Here is a 19,268-nt window from a genome sequence, read left to right as displayed (position 1 = left end):
ACCAGGCCCCTCCCAACGGTTCCTCCACTTTCACAAGATGCCTGCACAACATGATGGGACAAACCAGGGCTAAAGGGGACAGAGAAGTTGGCCGTGGAGAACACGAGCCACTGCAGGACAGCAACACAGAATCTCTCTGTCATGCATCTTGAGATCATGAATGTCTGCATTATAAATACAGTTTTAAAGAATCACTAAATAGTTGGGGAGGAGAACTCAATCCAAAACTTCAACTTCAAAAGCTTCATGACATTGGGTTTGGCAATGATTTCTTGCATTTGATGCCAAAAGTACAAGCAAAGAAACAAATTAGATTATAGCGAAACAAACAAAAAACATTTGTATATCAAAGGACACGTCAACAGAGTGAAACTGCAATCCGCTGAATGGGAGAAAATATTTGCAAACCAAATACCTAATAAGAGGTTAACATCCAGAATATGCAAAGAATTCCTGCAACTAAACAACACGTAAAAAAACAAGTATTGAAGCCAGAAATTGACATCAATACAAAACTATTACTTAATGTTGACCAAATCCTCTTTCCCAACTATTTGGTGATTCCTTAAAATTGTGTTTATAAAGCAAAACACGATCTTAAGATGCATGACCCAGGGATCCAGAGACTTGGTTTGCTGGGGATCCTGAGTCCTGCGTTGGAGTTGGGGGAGGTCACTTTTACCCCTCCCTCTCTCCCATTCTATTCAGGAAGCTGGAATGGGCTTCCCCATTGCATTTTCCCATAACTCACAATGTGCTCTCCTGTGTGTGCGGGGGCCAGGTCCCCAGCCCCAGTGTTCTCATGAGAGGACCCAGCAATTCTGTGATGTGTTGGGCAGACATTCCCAGGGCTCAGGTCACTTGATGCAGAACAAACAGAGGTATGGGTTTGGAGTCTGGGAGTTGGTCTGTCCCAGATTTCTGCTGACCAAGACTGGAGGACTGGCCAGTATGTCACTCACAGGGATCCCTTTGTGGTCAGGAGGGGACAAGGGTGGGGACTTCCACGTGTGCCAGCAGTATTTTCCAACGTGTTTTCCAGGTTTCCGGCCTTCTGAGATCTCTCTCCGGTGAGCCGTTGCAGTTCCTCTGTCCTGCATTAAAGACCCCTGGACTCCTCCCATCTTCTTCAGCCCGAGGCTTGCTGAGTGTGGATGTAATGTGGTCATCTTTGCTTAACTATAGGGTTTTGGTGCTGGGAGGGTCATGTGGTCAAACTAAGAGGATGCACCCCCAAGAATCATATTTTGAATAATATTTTGAGGTACTGATCTATTATTTTAAAAAAATCCTCCCATTTTCTCTTTTCTCTTTTCCTCAGGAAAGGAAAAGCCAGCTCTGCCTCTGTTTGCCTTAGGGAAGACGTGGGCAGGGCAGAAAGCAGAAGGGACTGGCAGAGCAGGACGTTTCTCCTGAAGCCCTGGAAGGACCTGAGGCCCCTCAGAGGATGTAGAAGCAGAGGCAGGGGACGCAGGCAGATTCTGAGTGGTGGGGACCCAGATCCTGCTTCTTGGTGGTGGTGCAGGGAGAAGGCAAGGTCAGGGTGGAGGGTCCGTGTGATTTGTCTGGGGGAATATGACCGCAGCGACTTCCAGAAGACTGGGTTGGCTCAGGTGAGATATGGAGGCAACAGGAACCCAGGTAGAGACAAAGGAAGACCGCCACGCACCCCCTACCCCTTGCAAACTTGACCAGCTGGAGAGTCATGTGCATCAAAGCACACCTGCGGGGCGCTGCAAAAACGGCTGAGGTTAACTGGCCCCTCAGTCTGGAAGGCTGGGGGCACAGTGCAGAAATTCAGTTGACTCCTAGAGCAGGAAAAAGAACTGCTGTTTTGGACACAGCAGAGATTGAGACCGGCTCTGTGAGCTTGTGAAGCCCATATTTCACAGACGAAGAATTGAGGCTGGGGAATGACTGAGATGTTCAAGGTCACACAACCTCAGTCGTTTATGCCACCCATTTGTAGGATGCCTAACGAATAGCAGCACTAGACTCTTATCTTTGACCCTCACATGACCCTCTCAGTGTCACTGTCTCTAGTCTACAGAAGAAGAAACCGAGGCATTGAGAAGTAAAGGGATTCACTCAAGGTCACACCCCCACATGGCCAGGGTTCAAGCCCAGGATTGTCCCACACATACTTTCCAGAAACCATGCTCCCCTGCAAACCAATGCTGGTAGAAGAGGTGCCTGGTTCTTTGGATCACAGCAGGGTCACCAACCAGAATCAATCTTTCCTCCACTTGACTGTGGGCTCCCTGGAGGTGGAGATGAAATAAGCCCCCCATCTCCACACAGTGTGAGCTCATAGGAGATGCTCAGGGAAGGGTGCATGTTTGACCTTGTTGCTGCTTACGTCTGAGTGGAGGTCACAATGTTGGGTACCCTGGAGTGGCTGTCCCTGGGCCCTGATTTCATTTGAACCACTTTTGTGGGTCAGTTCCCCGACACAAGGAATCTAGACCAAGGAGAGTTGTCCCCACCTGGCTCTGGGTAACCACTGATGAAATCTTATCGTGGCTTTTCAAAAAGCTTTTTGAAGTGTTTGGCCTGCTTCCCGGGGATTAGCAGTCCTAACAATCCTAACATCCTGTGCAGTCTGAGGCAGCCTTCCTGATAGCGTGCACTTGAATGCTGTTAGAATGATCCCAATCTTGTGAATAAACACGGAAAAACCAGTGCTTTGGTTCTTGGCTTTGAGGGTCACCCTCCAGGGGAGAGGGGGCTGAGCCTGAGTTTCAAGGCTTATTGTCCAGGAGTGTTTGCTGCTGGGTCATGCTGGGCCACTGGCAACGTGGAGCTGGTAGGGGGGGAGATGTTGGGGGGGTGGGGTACCGTACTCCTGCCTCATGTGCTGACACCCACAGGTCCCAGCCCCAGATGCTACAGATGGGCCCACTGCTCATAAGTATGACTGTCCCAAGGGATGTCCAGAGGTTGTGAGCAGTGAGCTTGAAGCAGTGCTGCCCCAGACTTGACATTGTAAACTCATGACCCACCCCGCTCTTGCCCCCATAACTTGTTAGGCCCTGTGGTAAGCTATAGCACATCAGACCAGGAGTCTTGTGACAGGATTTTTTTTATGTTCAAGCTCTTTTTCCGATTTTTTTTATGTTCAAGCTCTTTTTCCTTATGAGCAAGAACTCTAACCTCTCCGAGCCTCCATCTCCTCATCTGAGGACATGACAAAGATGCGACCGTCTATTTATTCCTTAAGTGGTGGCAAGATCAATTGTCCATTCATCTGCTCAACCAAGCATTTATTGAGCATCCACCATGTGTCAATGCTGTGCTGTGCTTAGTTGCTTAGTCATGTCTGACTCTTTGCAACCCCATAGACTCCTCTGTCCATGGGATTCTCCAGGCAAGAATACCGGAGTGAGTTGCCATTACCCCTCCAGGGGATCTTCCCAACCCAGGGATCGAACCCAGGTCTCCCACATTGCAGACGGATTCTTTACCATCTAAGCCACCAGGGAAGCCCACCAAGGGTCATGCTGGGTGTTGATGTGTTGGGGAGAAGCATTGATTGGATGCAGGGCCACTGAGAGAGGACATGAAGGCCCTGGTCTGGCAGGACAGCCCCCTCAGGGAAGGAAACAAGGAACACACTGTACCATTTGGTGGTGTTATTTTCTCTCTACTTCCCTGGCTTTTGGAAAGGGAGGGTGCCGTGATGATGCTGTTAGGGTGTTTTTGGAATAGTGAATGTGCCCATGGCTGCTTCCTGGGGCCTGGGAAGCAGCAATGTCCTGGCCTGCTGGGAAAGGACATGGGGGTGGAGCACTGCCATGGCCAGGATGGGGTATGCCTGCCCTCCTGTTGTTTGTTGTTCAGTTGCTAAATCGTATCTGACTCTTTGTGACCCCATGGACTGCAGCACACCAGGCTTCTCTGTCCTTCACCATCTCCCAGAGTTTGCTCAAACTCATGTCCATTGAGTTGATGATGCCATCCAACCATCTCATCCTCTGCTGCCCCCTTCTCCTCCTGCTTTCAATCTTTCCCTGTTTGTCTTCCTAAGGCCTGTCATAAAATACACAGGTCCCCTGTCAACTGGCCTCCTGAGGCCTTTGCAAGTCAAATACATAAACTTCTGGATCTGTCCCTCTCAGAGTCCCCCACCACCTCACCTCCCTGTGTCCAGGGTCCACCTCTCTACTGCCCAGCCTGTCCTCTCTACTCCAGGTCCATGCCCCGATCTTCCACCTCATCAGGCCTACCTCACTTTGTAGACCTCTGCCCTGCAGAGTGTGGGTGGCTGGTACCTCAGTCTCCCTCACATCCATCGTCCCAAAGCCCCTGCCTTAACCTGACTTGAACCTGATCTTTCAGTTCCTAGTCTCCCTTCATACCTGGGATGTGATCTCCTCCACTTTTGTGGTTGTGTCTTTGTTTTCCCTTTAGCCCTGATTTTCTCCCAGGCTCCAGGCCTGAGAGCACGTCTGGCTTGGACCTTGGGACCCTCTACTTGTCACAAGCGCCTGCACGTGTGCCCCTGAGAGACTCTTCCAGGTCCCCTGTGTGTGGCTGACGCCTAACCCATCCCCCAAACCTGACCATCATGTCGTAGCTTCCTCCTTTTCCTCTGTGTGTGGCACGCATCTGCCCTCTCCGCCCACCTTCCCCAGGCCTCCCAGTGGCTCATGGGATCTGGCATCTACCCCTCCCCTCCCAACATCCTTCTAACATGGAACCAAGGGCCACAGCCTTGCAGGGAGCAGGGGTCTTGGGCCTGCATCTCTCTTATTTTTTGGAGCTTTAAAAATTATTTTATTTTTATTTTTTTGACCATGTCACGCAGCATGCAGGATGCAGGATTTTTGTTCCCTGACCAGGGATCGAACCTACGCCCCCTACCCCGCTCGCCCCACATTGGAAGCATGGAGACTTAACCACTGGACCACCAAGGAAGCCCCGGCATCTCTCTTAGATGGAGGTGACAGACTGAACAAGCACCCTTGGCATCAGATGCCCCTTGGGGAGTGGACTGAGTGGCTTCTGGAAACCTGGGCTGGGAGATCCCTGGACAGGGCAGGTTGGGACTCCTGTGAAGTCAGGCCCAGGAAAGGGAGTCATCGAGGGTTGGAAGGCGCCCATTGAGAACAGGCCTCTTTACTGACCACAAGGTGGGACATGAGATAGGGCTTTGGCAGTGGCCCCACCTGTGTTAGCTCAAGAAGTCCTGTTTGAAAGGGGAAATCAGGTCACGGAGGCTTGCATGACATTTCCTAGCCTGAAGATCAGGCATGCGTACCCTTCAACTTTGAAGTCCCCGGGGTGGTGGAACCCGTGGCCCTTATCAGAGTGGGTGTTGTGTAGTCTGGGTGCTATCTTAATGTGTTTGTGGAGTGGCCCGAATTTAGGGGCTATCTCTGCAGCTTGGGCTCCCAGCCAGAGGGAGCCCCGTACCTTCTATAAAAGCTGTGGGAGTGGGCCCTGGCTACAGCAGCGGCTGGACCCAGATCCAAGATGAGGTGTCTCGTGGTGCTACTTGCTGTCTTCGCTCTCTCCCAGGGCGCTGAGATCACCAGGTGAGTGTCAGGCCCCAGGGGAGGGAATGGGCATCGCATGCATCTGCTCTGAGTGGGTCTCCCTCGTCTTCCAGCCATCGGCTCCCCTCGGGAGACCTCGAGGAAATGCTGCAGGTTCCTGGGATAATCGTTATCAGTCAGTTTTGCCTTTTATGTTGGGGCCTTTTCCTCTAAAGCATTCCCCTATTCTTCAGGGTGTGGTGAACAAGAACAGGGGGTCAGATGGGCTGTGTGGGAATTAAGCACACAGCTTCTGGAGTCAAACTGCCTCATCCTCAGCTTCATCATGAACGTAAGGTAAACTTGTAAATTTAGGATGACAGAAGTATCCACCTCATAGGGTTGTCCTGAGGGGTAAGTTGGTGCTGTTTAGTCGCTAAGTCATGTCTGACTTTTTGTGATCCCATGGACTGCAGCCCACCAGGCTCCTCTGTCCATGGGATTCTCCAGGCAAAAATTGGAGTGGGTTGCCATTCAGTTCTCCAGGGGATCTTCTCTACCCAGGAATCAAACTCAAGTCTCCTGCATTGGCAGGCGGATTCTTTACCCAATGCGCCAGGGAAGCCCTCATAAGGGGTACATGAGTTAGTATTTATAAAAGGCTCTGAAGAGTGCCTGGCACATTTTAAGAGTTATGTGTGCATCTGTTAAAGTTCTCTGTTGTGCCACATCCTTTGTGGGTGAAGTTTCCAGGTTTTCTCCCAAAATTATAAGTGGTATTTATTAAGTGCTTGCTACTAGATGCCAGACACTTAACTAGGGCTTTACCTATACTCTCACTAAGCCTCAGGGATTAGGTAGATAATATTTTTTGCATTTCACAGGTGAGGAAACTGCTGTTCAGGAAGGGTCCTTGAGCTGTCCAAGGCCTTGTGGTTAGGTACGAAGGAGACAGACTTGGTTCTAGGTGGACGGTCACTTTTTTTTTTTTTGCTACACCGTGCAGCATCTGAGCTCTTAGTGCCCTAGCCAGGGATTGAACCTGTGCCCCCTTCAGCGGAAGCATGGGTTCTTAACCACTGCACCACCAGGGAAGTCCCCTGGACTGGCACTCTTGCCATGACACCACACTACCTCTGGTTCCCAGGTTCTAACTCTGTCAAGGCCCGAGCCCAGGGAAATCTGAATCCATCCCTGGGAAGCAGGGTCCCTAAAAAGGGGTCTGGTGCCTTTCACCAGTGGGGGCTGCAGGTGGCGGTCTTAAAAGTGAAGTTCTTTCAAGTGCCAGGCACCTGGCCGGCTCAGCATGGCATCTGGAGGCAGAAGTGAGGTGGAGGTTTCTGTGGTGGCTGGAGCTGCAAACGTTCAGGGCTGTATTCCTGGTTCTTAGCACGGGGCAGTAGACTGCCTTCAAGCCTTGCTTGCCTTGAGGGTGGCTTTGTGGGTCTTGTGCCGAGACAGATCAGCAGAGTCGCAGCTACTACTGTGAGAGTCACCAGGCACTCAGCCTGTGGATCTTGAGCTGACTGGGAACCAGAGTTGGAACAAGCAGAAAGACATGGGGACATGGGAAAGGACAGCTGTGGGCTTGCTCCCAGGAGCTCAACCCAACCTCCTTCCTTTCGGGCTGAAGTCCTTTTCTGTCATCAGAGACAAAGGCTGGGAAACGTCTGGAGAACCTTTTATTTCTATCAATAGATCAGGTCCCAGCCAAAGTCACACATGAGGGCTGGGGGCGGGAGGCACCAGAGGAGAGACCGTCATTAATATACGAGGCATTCCATATGGGATCCTTTTGAGACGTGAACAACGTGAGAAAACCCATTTTCTTTATGAGTGTTAAACCTGCTTCCCTTTTATTACTCTCAAAGCTCTTTCACACCTGTAGGCTCCAGTTGTCCTTAAAACAGCCCCAAGGAGAAGGACCACGTGACTCAGAGCTGGGTGACATTGGGAAGGATCATGCTCTAGTCTTCCACTCTGCAGGAGAGGAAACTAAGAGCTGGAGAGGTTAAGTCACTCAGTTCATCCACAGCAGTGCCCGAGAGTGGCTGGAAAGGAAGAGATAATCCATTTTGCACAACAGTTGAAGCTCAGAGGGCCTTGACCAGCCACCAGCTGCCGGAGACCAAGTCTCCAAGCAGCTTCTGCTGTTTTCCTTCTTGGTTCTCTTCCTGCTGATCTGCCTCCATCATCTATCATCTAAACTCTAATCATATTCACTGGGGACCATGCTCTGTGCAGAAACAGTCTGAAAAAATTCCACCCATGTTAGGCTGCCCAGAAAGCAGAGAACAGGGGTTGGCCAAGGGTGGGAGCATAGTCATAGCTTTTTCCAGAGTGTGGGGGACACCATTTTCTTCCCCACACAGTATGCTCCTGGAGGGTAGAGACAACCTTTTTCATGTGTCCCTGGTACCCCATATGGTGCCTGGCACATAGTAGGTCCACAGCAAGAATTGGAGACTGAATGAGAATATGCCGAGTGTCTTTCAAACAGCGGAGCTGCAAACTCATTGTGTGTGTTAGTTGCTCAGTCGTGTCTGACTCTTTGCAGCCCCATGGACTGTAGCCTGTCAGGCTCCTCTGTCCATAGAATTCTCTAGGCAAGAATACTGAAGTGAGTTGCCATTTCCTTCTCCAGAGGATCTTCCTGACTAGGGATCAAATCTGGGTCTCCTGTATTGTAGGCAGATTCTTTACTGTTTGAGCCACCATGGAAGTCCAGGCACCAGGGAAGCCCATTAGTGGCTTATAAAATACATCGATTGAGTCTCCACCACCATTAAAAAAGAGAAAGGAGTTGTAAATATCAGATTGCATTGCAGTTGGTAAAGGCCAGCATGGGCTAATGTAGAACACAATTTTTACTTTAGGTAATGATACAAAAATGGAGAAGTAACTTATGGGGCCCAGAGCCTCTGGGCTCCTCTGAGGCTAGGTGGCCCTGGGGAGATGCCCACTTCATCACTAATTCTTCCCCTCTCCTCAGGATCCCTCTGTACAAAGGCAAGTCTCTGAGGAAGGCGCTGAAGGAGCATGGGCTTCTGGAGGACTTCCTGCAGAAACAGCAGTATGGCATCAGCAGCAAGTACTCCGGCTTCGGGGAGGTGGCCAGCGTGCCCCTGACCAACTACCTGGATGTGAGTGGTTCTGCCAGCTTTCCAGTAATGATCCCCATACAGCGTGATGGACACCCCACCCCCCTTTCCCTCTTTCAGGAACCAGAGAGCCCTGTGGGGGTGTGTGAGGCTGTCTCCCACCCCTCAGTAACTCTCAGGAAGCAGCAGGCCCTGCAAAACTGGTCCTCCCACCTTCGAGGGTCTGAGCCCGGATGACCTGCCCGCAGACAGCATCCCTTGGGGACACATGGTCTGCGCCCAGATCCAGCCTCACACCTGACTTTCCAGGTCCAAGGAACCCACATCTTAGGTTTCCGGGGCAGGGAGGGGGCAGCTGGTGTCAGTTGCCTGGGACATGACAGGAGTGCCCCCTATGCCCTCTTCTTTTCTGGAGCCTGTCTCTCTCATCTGTCACTCAGTAAACAACCCACCCTTTTTCTCTTAGGTGCCCTCGTTTCCTTATCTAGGTCAACCCCACCCCGACCTGAGCCCCAGTTTTGACACACAGAGAGAGCCAGAAGGAGGTGTGACTGAGGCACCTTGGGTCTGGGGTCTGTACCTGGCCGGTGTCCCACCTCTGTGTCCCTGTCCCTGGCAGGTGGCCCAGGCTCCCTACCAGGCAGGGCTTACATTTTGCTCTAGTGTGATTCCAGCAGGGGTTGCAGGATTTGTGGCAGAAATCACGGAGCCTACAGAACCGAACAGGCACCAGGCTGGGCATCAATGCTCCCCAATCCTTCACGTGGTGCTCCCAGCCTGACCCGGTGCTGTCTGTCCTCAGAGTCAGTACTTTGGGAAGATCTACCTCGGGACCCCGCCCCAGGAGTTCACCGTGCTGTTTGACACTGGCTCCTCTGACTTCTGGGTACCCTCTATCTACTGCAAGAGCAATGCCTGCAGTGAGTGACACCCCTGGCCCCGCCCAGCCCTCCGCTCTGCCAGTCGTGGTTAGGGTGGCCAGGCTTGGGGTGGGATGTGTCTGTGTGTTGTGGGGAGAGCTGGCTTGGACATTCCCAGACTCCGGGTTGTGTCCTACCTCCTTGCTCAACCCTCCCACTGGCCGAAGACTGGGTAGATGTGCCAATCACAGATCTGATGTATAAAGCACCAGTTAGAAACGGGGGAACTTTGTTTTATATTTTTGGCTCTGTTAGGAGTCAAGACAGACACCTTACCCTCCTGGGTGCTCAGTTTTTCTTTCTATAAAATAGGGCCACAGCATGCCAGTCGGTTCTAAGAGAATAAAATGAGAGGTACTGAGAAAACATTAAATATATGTAAGTAACTTATTTCTCCAACCATCTTGGGAGATCAGTGCTCTTTTTATCCTTATTCACCAGGTGAAGAAACCAAGGTTGAGAGAAGCAAAGAGCCTTGTTGGAAATTACAAAGCTGGTATAAGCTAGTCTCTGGAAACCATAGAGAGGGCTTTCCTTTTTTCTTTTTGTTTGGACATTATGAAGGTAGCACTGGGGGTCAGAGAGGTGGATTGAGCAGCAAAGAATAATTTTCTTGACTGAGCTTTGTGGGATCCAGACAGAACTGGCTGCTTATTTTCAATAGAGAGAATGGTTAGTATCGAGACCATATTCTTACGAGAGCTGGTAAGGATTTAGCCCCTGTTAGCACTGTCAAGCGGAGAAGGCAATGGCACCCCACTCCAGTACTCTTGCCTGGAAAGTCCCATGGAGGGAGGGGCCTGGTAGGCTGCAGTCCATGGGGTCGCTAGAGTCGGACACGACTGAGCGACTTCACTTTCACTTTCATGCATTGGAGAAGGAAATGGCAACCCACTCCAGTGTTCTTGCCTGGAGAATCCCAGGGATGGCAGAGCCTGGTAGGCTGCCATCTATGGGGTCGCACAGAGTCAGACACGACTGAAGCGACTTAGCAGCAGCTTAGCAGCAGCACTGTCAAGTGGAGAGAAGATGCTCTGGGTCCCACTAACCCTGAGCCTGTGTTCCAGAAAACCACCAGCGCTTCGACCCGAGAAAGTCGTCCACCTTCCAGAACCTGGGCAAGCCCCTGTCTATCCACTACGGGACAGGCAGCATGCAGGGCATCCTGGGCTATGACACCGTCACTGTGAGTGGAGCCTGGGGCCAGCCCGTCCTCCCCTTTCCTTCCCCACCAGCCACCACCCCACCCAGACAGCCTGGCTCTGGGCTGTGCCACAGCTGGTGCCAAGGGGCTCTTTGTGTCCTGTCCCTGTGGGTGGCCCCCCCGGGAGAGCATTCTGAGAGGGGTTTTAGCCAGCAGCAGCTGCAGGGTGTCCCTCCCTCCCTTCCCCTTTTCCTTCCCTTGTCAGCTCCCACCCGAGAGGCTTCTCTGGGTCCAGTTTCCATCTTCCCAACCCCTTTTTCACTTAACCTTGGCATAGTCACTGTGATCTTATCTTAAATTTAGTTCTTTCAACAACCCTTTGCGGAGAAGGCAATGGCACCCCACTCCAGTACTCTTGCCTGGAAAATCCCATGGATGGAGGAGCCTGGTAGGCTGCAGTCCATGGGGTCGCTAAGAGTCGGACACGACTGAGCGACTTCACTTTTACTTTTCACTTTCCTGCATTGGAGAAGGAAATGGCAACCCACTCCAGTGTTCTTGCCTGGAGAATCCCAGGGACGGGGGAGCCTGGTGGGCTGCCGTCTATGGGGTCGCACAGAGTTGGACATGACTGAAGTGACTTAGCAGTAGCAACAACCCTTTGAGGAAGTTAGTCTCACCCCCATTGTTCAGACGAGGGACCCGAGGATCAGATGAGCTGATAATTTGCTTGAAGTCACACAGCAGGTGATGGTGGGTGCTGTCAGACCCATGTCTCCGCCTCTCTGGATTTGACTTCACTTTATAAGTCATAGAGCAGCGCCTCCTTTCAAGTCAGAAAGCATCTGTGTCCTCTGGACAAGGGCTCCCTTTGCTCTCGGCCCTCTTTGCCTCCTGAAGTACTTGATTCAATGGCCGGCACATAGTAAGTGCCCAATACACGTTAGCATCTTTCCTTCCATCCTCACCCACCATATAAAATTAAAATCAAGCAGTATCCCTGGGTGCTCATCAGCTTGCTCTTCCTTGAGTTCTTCCTGGGGTCTGGCTGGAGTCTTTTTTGCTGTGAGCCCGAAGGCTCAGAGAAGTACTTGTCCAAGGTCACACAGCTCATGGCAAAGCAAGGATGTGCAGCAAGGTCTTTCAGATGCACACTGCGGGCATGTTCTTTCTATCTATCCTGCTGCGCCCACAGCGCTTCCCTGGGAGGCGCCCCGGGTGCAGCCAATGGAAGGGCTGCGGACAGGCAGGGGTCCCTTGGAGCAGCCCTTGTTTCATCCCCTTCTTTCAGCTCACCCTCAATTTCTGCACCATGAGCACTGCTGTCTGTACCCCCGCCTGTGCCCTCTCTTCTGCTGTCAATCAGCCCCCTGCCTCGTCAGACCCATTCCCTCAAAACCACAGCACAGAGCTGAAAAGGGAAACGTTTCTCTTAAGCGCCCATAACTACACTGCCCATAGAGGGGAGGGCGGGCTGACGAAGACGGGCTTGACCTGAGCCCTCTCTGGGCCCTCTGACCGCAGGGCCCCCTGGTGGAGGTCACTCTGTCTCTCTTGCAGGTCTCCAACATTGTGGACATCCAGCAGACAGTAGGCCTGAGCACCCAGGAGCCCGGGGACGTCTTCACCTATGCCGAATTCGACGGGATCCTGGGGATGGCCTACCCCTCGCTCGCCTCAGAGTACTCGATACCCGTGTTTGACAACATGATGAACAGGCACCTGGTGGCCCAAGACCTGTTCTCGGTTTACATGGACAGGTAGGAGCTGCACCCAGCCTGGGCCGGCCTTCCATGGCCTGGCAGGGACCGTTGACTGAGGAGGGGCTACCTCTCGGGGACACTGCAATTCAAGGACACCAGCATCTAAGCACACCTCTCCTTGTTTCCAGGCACATCTAACCCTCTGTCTAAAGGCCCCAACATGGTTGTGGATGCAGCCAGAGTCCACTGGGCCAGAGTTTGACCTTCATTTCTGGCATTTAAAAAAACAAGCTTGACTCTATCTCTGCATAAGGGATTTTAACCTCTTTTTTCCTTCCAAAGTGATAGGCCTCAGTAATCATTTACTCATGTCATTGAGATTCTCAGACGCTTATAGCAAGCTCTGAGGGAGTTCAGGGTTCTCCTTTCAGTACGCAGGAGATATTAGAGAAAAGCCTGGAGCAGCTGGGAGAAGAGCTGGGAGAGCTCATCTGAAGCCTCTGGGGTGGAGGTGGGAGTTGGGGGTGGGAGAAGAGCAGGGAGGGGTCTGAATCGCCTCTGCCCTGTGTGGGGCTGGGATACCTCTTCTCAGAGCCATGGTGTCAGGGCCCGCTAACATGCCTCTCCCTGGTTTCAGGAATGGCCAGGAGAGCATGCTCACGCTGGGGGCCATCGACCCGTCCTACTACACAGGGTCCCTGCACTGGGTGCCCGTGACAGTGCAGCAGTACTGGCAGTTCACTGTGGACAGGTGGGCGAGGGGCAGCCGCGGCCCTGCCGGAGGCCGGTCCAGTGTGGGGCCGCGGGGATCCAGGGCGCAGCGCAGTAGCTCGTCCCATCCGAGTCTCAATCAGACGCTCCAAGGCCAAGGGTCCTTGATAGTGAGATTGCTGACCATTCATTTACACTTTATTAACAAGATTGTGCTGTGCTGTGCTTAGTCGCTCAGTCATGTCCCAACTCTTTGTGACCCCATGGACTGTAGCCTGTCAGGCTCCTCTGTCCATGGAATTCTCCAGGCAAGAATACTGGAGTGGGTTGCATGCCCTGCTCCAGGGGATCTTCCCAACCCAGGGATCGAACCCAGGTTTCCCGCATTGCAGGTGGATTCTTTACCATCTGAGCCACCAGGGAAACCCAAGAATACTGGAGTGTGTAGTCTATCCCTTCTCCAGAGGATCTTCCAGACTGAGGAATCAAACTGGAGTCTCCTGCATTTCAGGTGGATTCTTTACCAGCAGAGCTACCAGGGAAGCCTTATCTGGGGCTTCCCAGGTGGCGCTAGTGATAAACAATCCACCTGCCTCTGCAGGAGACATGAGATGTGGGTTCTATCTCCGGGTCAGAAAGATCTCTTGGAGAGGAAATGACAACTCACTCCAGTACTCTTGCCTGAGAATCCCATAGCCAGAGGAGCATGGTGGGCTGCAGTCCACAGGGTTGTAAAGAGTCAGACACAACTGAAGCAGCTTAACATGGGCACTGTGCTTTTCCAGCACTACTATCTGCCAGGCATTGTGCTGGGCGAGAATGTGACTGCTTCATTTGCTCCTCACTGAAATCCTGTAGAGTGGTGCCATGATTATCTTCATTTTGCAATTTACTAACATCGAGTTTGAACCTCATGACCATCCCCTGGGGAAGTCAAGGAAGTCAAGGGGCGCTAATGGACCCATTTTGCAGATGAGAAGCCTGAGTGCAGGAAGGTTGGGGAACCTGCAGCAAGGACGTGGCAGGAGAAAACTGGAAACCAGATCTTTGGGCAAAGCGTGCGGTGCTCCCCCTACCTTCTCTCTTAGTGCATGTAACTTTGTTGTTTCATTGACTCTTCTGTCCCAGAGAAGGTCAGGTGGCCTCCATTTAGCCACTGCTGAGTTGGGAGAAAGTGATTTGGGTTTTTTTCCTCTGAGTTCAGGAAGTTATGGTGGCTCCAGGAAGGGACCCAAAGAAAAGGACCTGGGATGGCTAGGCTTCCTTTCTGCCAAGGTTCCTGGCAGGGGAGGCTAGAAGGGGTCCAAGGAGGGAGGGCTGGATGCTGGACCGCTGCAAGGCCACCCCGTCTCCCCTCTGCAGTGTCACCATCAGCGGTGTGGTTGTGGCCTGTGAGGGTGGCTGTCAGGCCATCCTGGACACGGGCACCTCCAAGCTGGTCGGGCCCAGCAGCGACATCCTCAACATCCAGCAGGCCATTGGAGCCACACAGAACCAGTACGATGAGGTGAGCCCAGACCCTTATCCCCACCTCCCCAGAACCTCTGGAGAGGGAACCCCCTTTGCACATGGAAGCAGTGACAAAGGGAAATGATGAGGGGCCTGCTCTCCTGCAGCGGGGGCGGGGGTGGGCTTCACGATGACCTGGCTCTTCTAGCTTTGGCTACTTGGCATTGGGGCTCCTATGTCTCACACAGTGACAGCAGTCTGACCTTCTGTCCCCAGAGAGGGTCACACATCCCTGACTCTCTGAGCTTTGCTATGCCCTCCACCCATGAGTCTCCCTGCTTTCTCCCTGTCAGCTAAGTGCTCCCAGTGTCCTTGGGAGCTCTGGCTGGGCTTGGAGGGAAACATCGAGCCCAACCCCGCCTTGTCTCCAGCTGGTGTCTGTCCCTGGGCTGGATGACAGGTGGTCCCCATCAGTGCGACTCCCTTGAGATCCAAGAACTTCCCTGGGATCCTCTGAATAGCAGATCCTCCTCTCTGTTCAGCTCCAGTGCAGAGCAAGGGGTCCTGCCTGGAACTTCCTCTGGCAGTCAGATCACACTTCCTCTAACTTCCTCTGGCAGTCAGATCGCACCCATGGCCCTCCTAAGAGGACTTCCCTCCCTCTGTTCTTTAGTTTGACATCGACTGCGACAACCTGAGCTACATGCCCACTGTGGTCTTTGAGATCAATGGCAAAATGTACCCACTGACCCCCTCCGCCTATACCAGCCAGGTATGCATCTCCAGAGAGGAGCCTGGCTTCACCCAGCTCTCCTCCTCCCTCTTGGCAACTCGGCAGGTTGGTGATAAGTGGCGAGGTCTAGATGGACAGAACAGGTTGTACATTTAGACCACCCGGCCCTTCGGAATAGGATGAGGCTGTCCTGGGGGCAACCTCATCCTGGGAGAAGTAGGGCAAACCAGAAGGACAGATCCCAGGGCCCAAGGGAGGGTGGGGGCCACTTGTAGGAATCTCCATCCACTGTGCTGGCTTCTAAGCCCTGGGGCCTTGGGCTTTGATTAGGATTTTTCTTAGTAGCCTAGGCTTTGTGGGCACCCAAACTTTGTCCCTACTGCCCTGCTGGCTTCAGCTTTAACCTAATCCTCAGCACCCCAAACAGTCAAGGCCTGGGGTCCCCAGACCTGCTCTGGGCGGGGGTGGTCATCAGGACCGTAGGTGCTGAAAGCAGGAGGGTGGGGGGTTGGGGAGGACAAGTGAGGAGGGAGGGGACCCACTAGATGATCTTGGATTCAGTCACTTTATTTCTGAATATCAATTTCTTCATTTGTTGAGCAGACAAATCTGATACTTGTTTGCTTAACCTCCAAAGGTGATTTCAAGGGTGAAAGGAGATAATAGATGAGAGGGTGATTGAGGGGGTGGGGTAGGGAAAGACAGCAACTGGGGTTGGAACCAACTTCATGTCCCCCTTCCCTTTCCCAGGACCAGGGCTTCTGTACCAGTGGCTTCCAGAGTGAAAATCATTCCCAGAAATGGATCCTGGGGGATGTTTTCATCCGAGAGTATTACAGCGTCTTTGACAGGGCCAACAACCTCGTGGGGCTGGCCAAAGCCATCTGATCACATCGCTGACCAAGAACCTCACTGTCCCCACACACCTGCACACACACATGCACACATGTACATGAGCACATGTGCACACACACAGATGAGGTTTCCAGACAGATGATTCTCAATAAACGTTGTCTTTCTGCAAAGTCTGGCTTCCTTTGGGGCTGAACCCCTGCACCGCTCTGGGGGTGGGATGTGACAGTCACGTGGTGTGTCCAGCAGAGCCTGGGGGTGGGATGTGACAGTCACGTGGTGTGTCCAGCAGAGCCTGGGCCACATGCCTAGAGGGTTGGGGAGTTGATAGGTGGAGACCTTCACAAGGAAATTGCCCATTTCAAAATCAGGTCAGGATTTTAAAAACAAGGTCCATCTTGTCTTCCTGTTTCCTCATTCTACATATTTTTAGGGAAAGAGTGCAGTAAGGAAGACCTTTCTAGGCTGAGACTGTACTTGGGGAACAAGGACTTGAGGTGGAATTGAGTAGAGAATGTTCACCCAGGGAGAGAATAGCTCTAGGTCTATGGACTGTTAAGAGAAGGGCTTGACCGCCATTTGGAGAAGACAGTTAGTGGGACAGGCAGAGGGTATCTGGGAAGGTCTGAGGGTCCTGGGGTTGCCATGGGGAAGAACTGCAGCCCAGAGTCCCATCCTCTGTCTTAGAGGCTTCAAACCTGGCTCGCCAGTGCCTGAAAAGTGGCTACATCGCAGGGGCAGACCCATGTCCACCAGCTTACGGAGGTGGACGTATCTAAGCTCAGCAAGGACTGCAGATGTCAGTGAATAGACCACCCAGGCTCACAGGCCCCTGCAGCTCCTCCTGAGCAGGGGAGAGGCCACTGAGGAAATACAAATATCAGAGGGTCAGAACAAGGGCATCTAGGCATTTGTCAGAGGTTTTTCTCCGTCATGCTACTTTGAGATGCTGTTATGGGCAAGCCAACCAACCTCTTGGGGAAGTCCCAGGGCTGGGCTCCTTGGCCAAACCTGCACATGTTTATTCCCTCCACCTTCCCTCCCTTCTCTCTGCATCCCTTCTAGTCTTTTCTCCAAAGGGGACAGTGCAATTGATCAGGCTTTATTTTTCTAAATCTCAGCCAGTCTTGTCCCCAGTATAGCTATTGTGCTTTAAGTCACACCTTTATAATAGCTGAACTCTCAGAGGGGGACTGGGGCCTCGTTACTACCTAGTCCCTGCCCGCAGTGTATGCTGACCACACGTGCCCTGCAAAGACCTGAGGAGCAGGTGTCACGTAGCACATCTCTGAGAGCCTGAAGTTACAGGTTTGGCTGTGACACTTCACAAAGGAGACTGTCCTTTAGGAAGAGAGGGAGGGGCCCCCAGCAGGAGCTGTGGATGGTGTCCTGTTGACGGGACCCTCTGGGGGCATCTCCTGGGGTCTTTCCCAGCTGTGGTGTGCTGTGCTATGCTAAGTCACTGCAGTTGTATCTGACTCTGCGATCCTATAGACTAGCCCCCTAGGCGCCTCTGTCCATGGGATTTTCCAGGCAAGAATACTCGAGTGGGTTGCTCTACCCTTCTCCAGGGGATCTTCCTGACCCAGGGATCAAACCCACGTCTCCTGCATTGCAGGCAGATTCTTTACCTCTGAGCCACTGGGGCAGCCATACCCAAGGACAAACAAAATGGGGGACCCAGGGCTGTGGAGGTGCTGTGGCAGTGGCTTTCTAGGTCTGTGGCTGAGCCGCAGAGGGAACTGGGGCCTCTGGGAGGGAAGGAGCCAAGCTGCACTGTGGAGAGTGATGTGGAGGAAGGGCTTAGGTTGCAGTCCCCAGGGAACTGAAGGGCCTGGGATGGGTTGGGGCAGAGGAGAGAAGAGAATATCCTGGGACCCCAAGGGCAGAGGATCCTTGGTGCTCGAGCCTTACAGGATCAGAAAGGCAAGTGCGATGCTGAGTAAGTTCTAGCACGCATTAGGTGGCTAGTCTAAGCCTCACTTCTCTTATCTATAATTAGTGCTGCCTGTTTGCCAAGAACGAGACAGAACTGGGCCATTTTCAGTATTGTTAGGCTTCTTTTAGATTAAAAAAAAAAAAAAAAACTGAACAGGCTCATAAAAATTGAGATATATTTCAATGGATTGCACTTAACAAATTGTATTTTAAATATCCAGACCTCAACTGGAGGTAATGTAGAAAGTCCTAAATATGATGACTTTCACAAATGGGAAGCTTGGGCCAAATGGCCCCCATTGCAACCTCTGCCCACCTGGCCTGGGTGGTGACCCTTGTCCTGAGCGGGCAGCACCCCTCTTGGGCTCATGGGAGATGGCAACCTCACAGTCTGCTCCTGGAGTTTCTCCCTGCTGCAGAGAAATCTCTGCTTGGAATGTTCTCCACACTCTATTCCTTTCTCCAACTTTTAATTGTCCTCCAGATCTCTCCTCGGTCCAGACCTCTTTAGGATTCATGACAAGGGTTTGGCGCCCTCCTGTGGCGCCTGCTGGGCCTAGCCCTTTACCTAGGGTCCACTTGGCATTTTTATTTTCTTCTCTGTTTCCCTCAAGGACTGTGGGCTCTCTAGGGGCAGACACTCCTCTCTTTGATATCTTGAGAGGCCTAACTCGTGGAATGCCCCCATCAGGTATTGCTGAATGAGTGGTTCACTCATTCTCATCAGTCGTACTACTCACTGTTTGTCTCTTGTTTCCTTGCCATCTTTATAACTGTATCCACTTGCACACTCAGGCACCTTCTCCCTCCCGCTGTGAGCCTGGGGAATGGCTTAGCACGTGCAGGGAGGATGCTGAAGGGAAATGAAGAAGCCGAGCTGTGTGCAGGATTTTCAGTTTCTGCCAAGGGGCCCACGCCAGGCTCTTCAGCAGGCCCACCTTGCTGGGGGGGTCTGCAAGGTGATGAAGGGGTCTTGCCAGGAGCACATCTGCCATTTGTTTGTGAAGAATCCAACCCGGAGGCCAGTGAGGAGCTGTGATGCTGGGAGAGCCCCTCCGGGGTTGGGTGGCTCACTGTCGTGTCTCTCACTAGCACCCTCTGCTGACAAGAGCCAGGCCAGGAGGGGTGCCACCCTCTGGCGCAGTTGCTGCCCTCTCCCTGCTGTGTGGCCACACCCAGTGCCCTGCAGGGCTGGCCTCTGGTCCTTCGCTCCTGCCATTCCCTTTGTCCACTCTCTCTG

The 19,268-nt window shown here is 52.6% G+C and overlaps 1 protein-coding gene across 1 annotated transcript; it reads left to right on the top strand.

Moving 5' to 3' along the window:
* The first annotated feature begins 5,475 nt into the window (after positions 1–5,475).
* LOC109557034 (chymosin) lies at positions 5,476–16,242 on the top strand. The gene is made up of 9 exons (XM_019958383.2): positions 5,476–5,537; positions 8,470–8,620; positions 9,381–9,498; positions 10,566–10,684; positions 12,203–12,402; positions 12,983–13,096; positions 14,419–14,563; positions 15,179–15,277; positions 15,989–16,242. The coding sequence occupies exons 1-9, from the start codon at positions 5,476–5,478 to the stop codon at positions 16,124–16,126; spliced, it is 1,146 nt and encodes a 381-aa protein (XP_019813942.1). The 3' UTR covers positions 16,127–16,242.
* The last annotated feature ends 3,026 nt before the right edge of the window (positions 16,243–19,268 follow it).

The sequence above is a fragment of the Bos indicus genome, chromosome 3, assembly GCF_029378745.1.
Source record: "Bos indicus isolate NIAB-ARS_2022 breed Sahiwal x Tharparkar chromosome 3, NIAB-ARS_B.indTharparkar_mat_pri_1.0, whole genome shotgun sequence".
Taxonomy (NCBI): domain Eukaryota; kingdom Metazoa; phylum Chordata; class Mammalia; order Artiodactyla; family Bovidae; genus Bos; species Bos indicus.
This window is presented reverse-complemented; position numbering and strand designations above follow the sequence as displayed.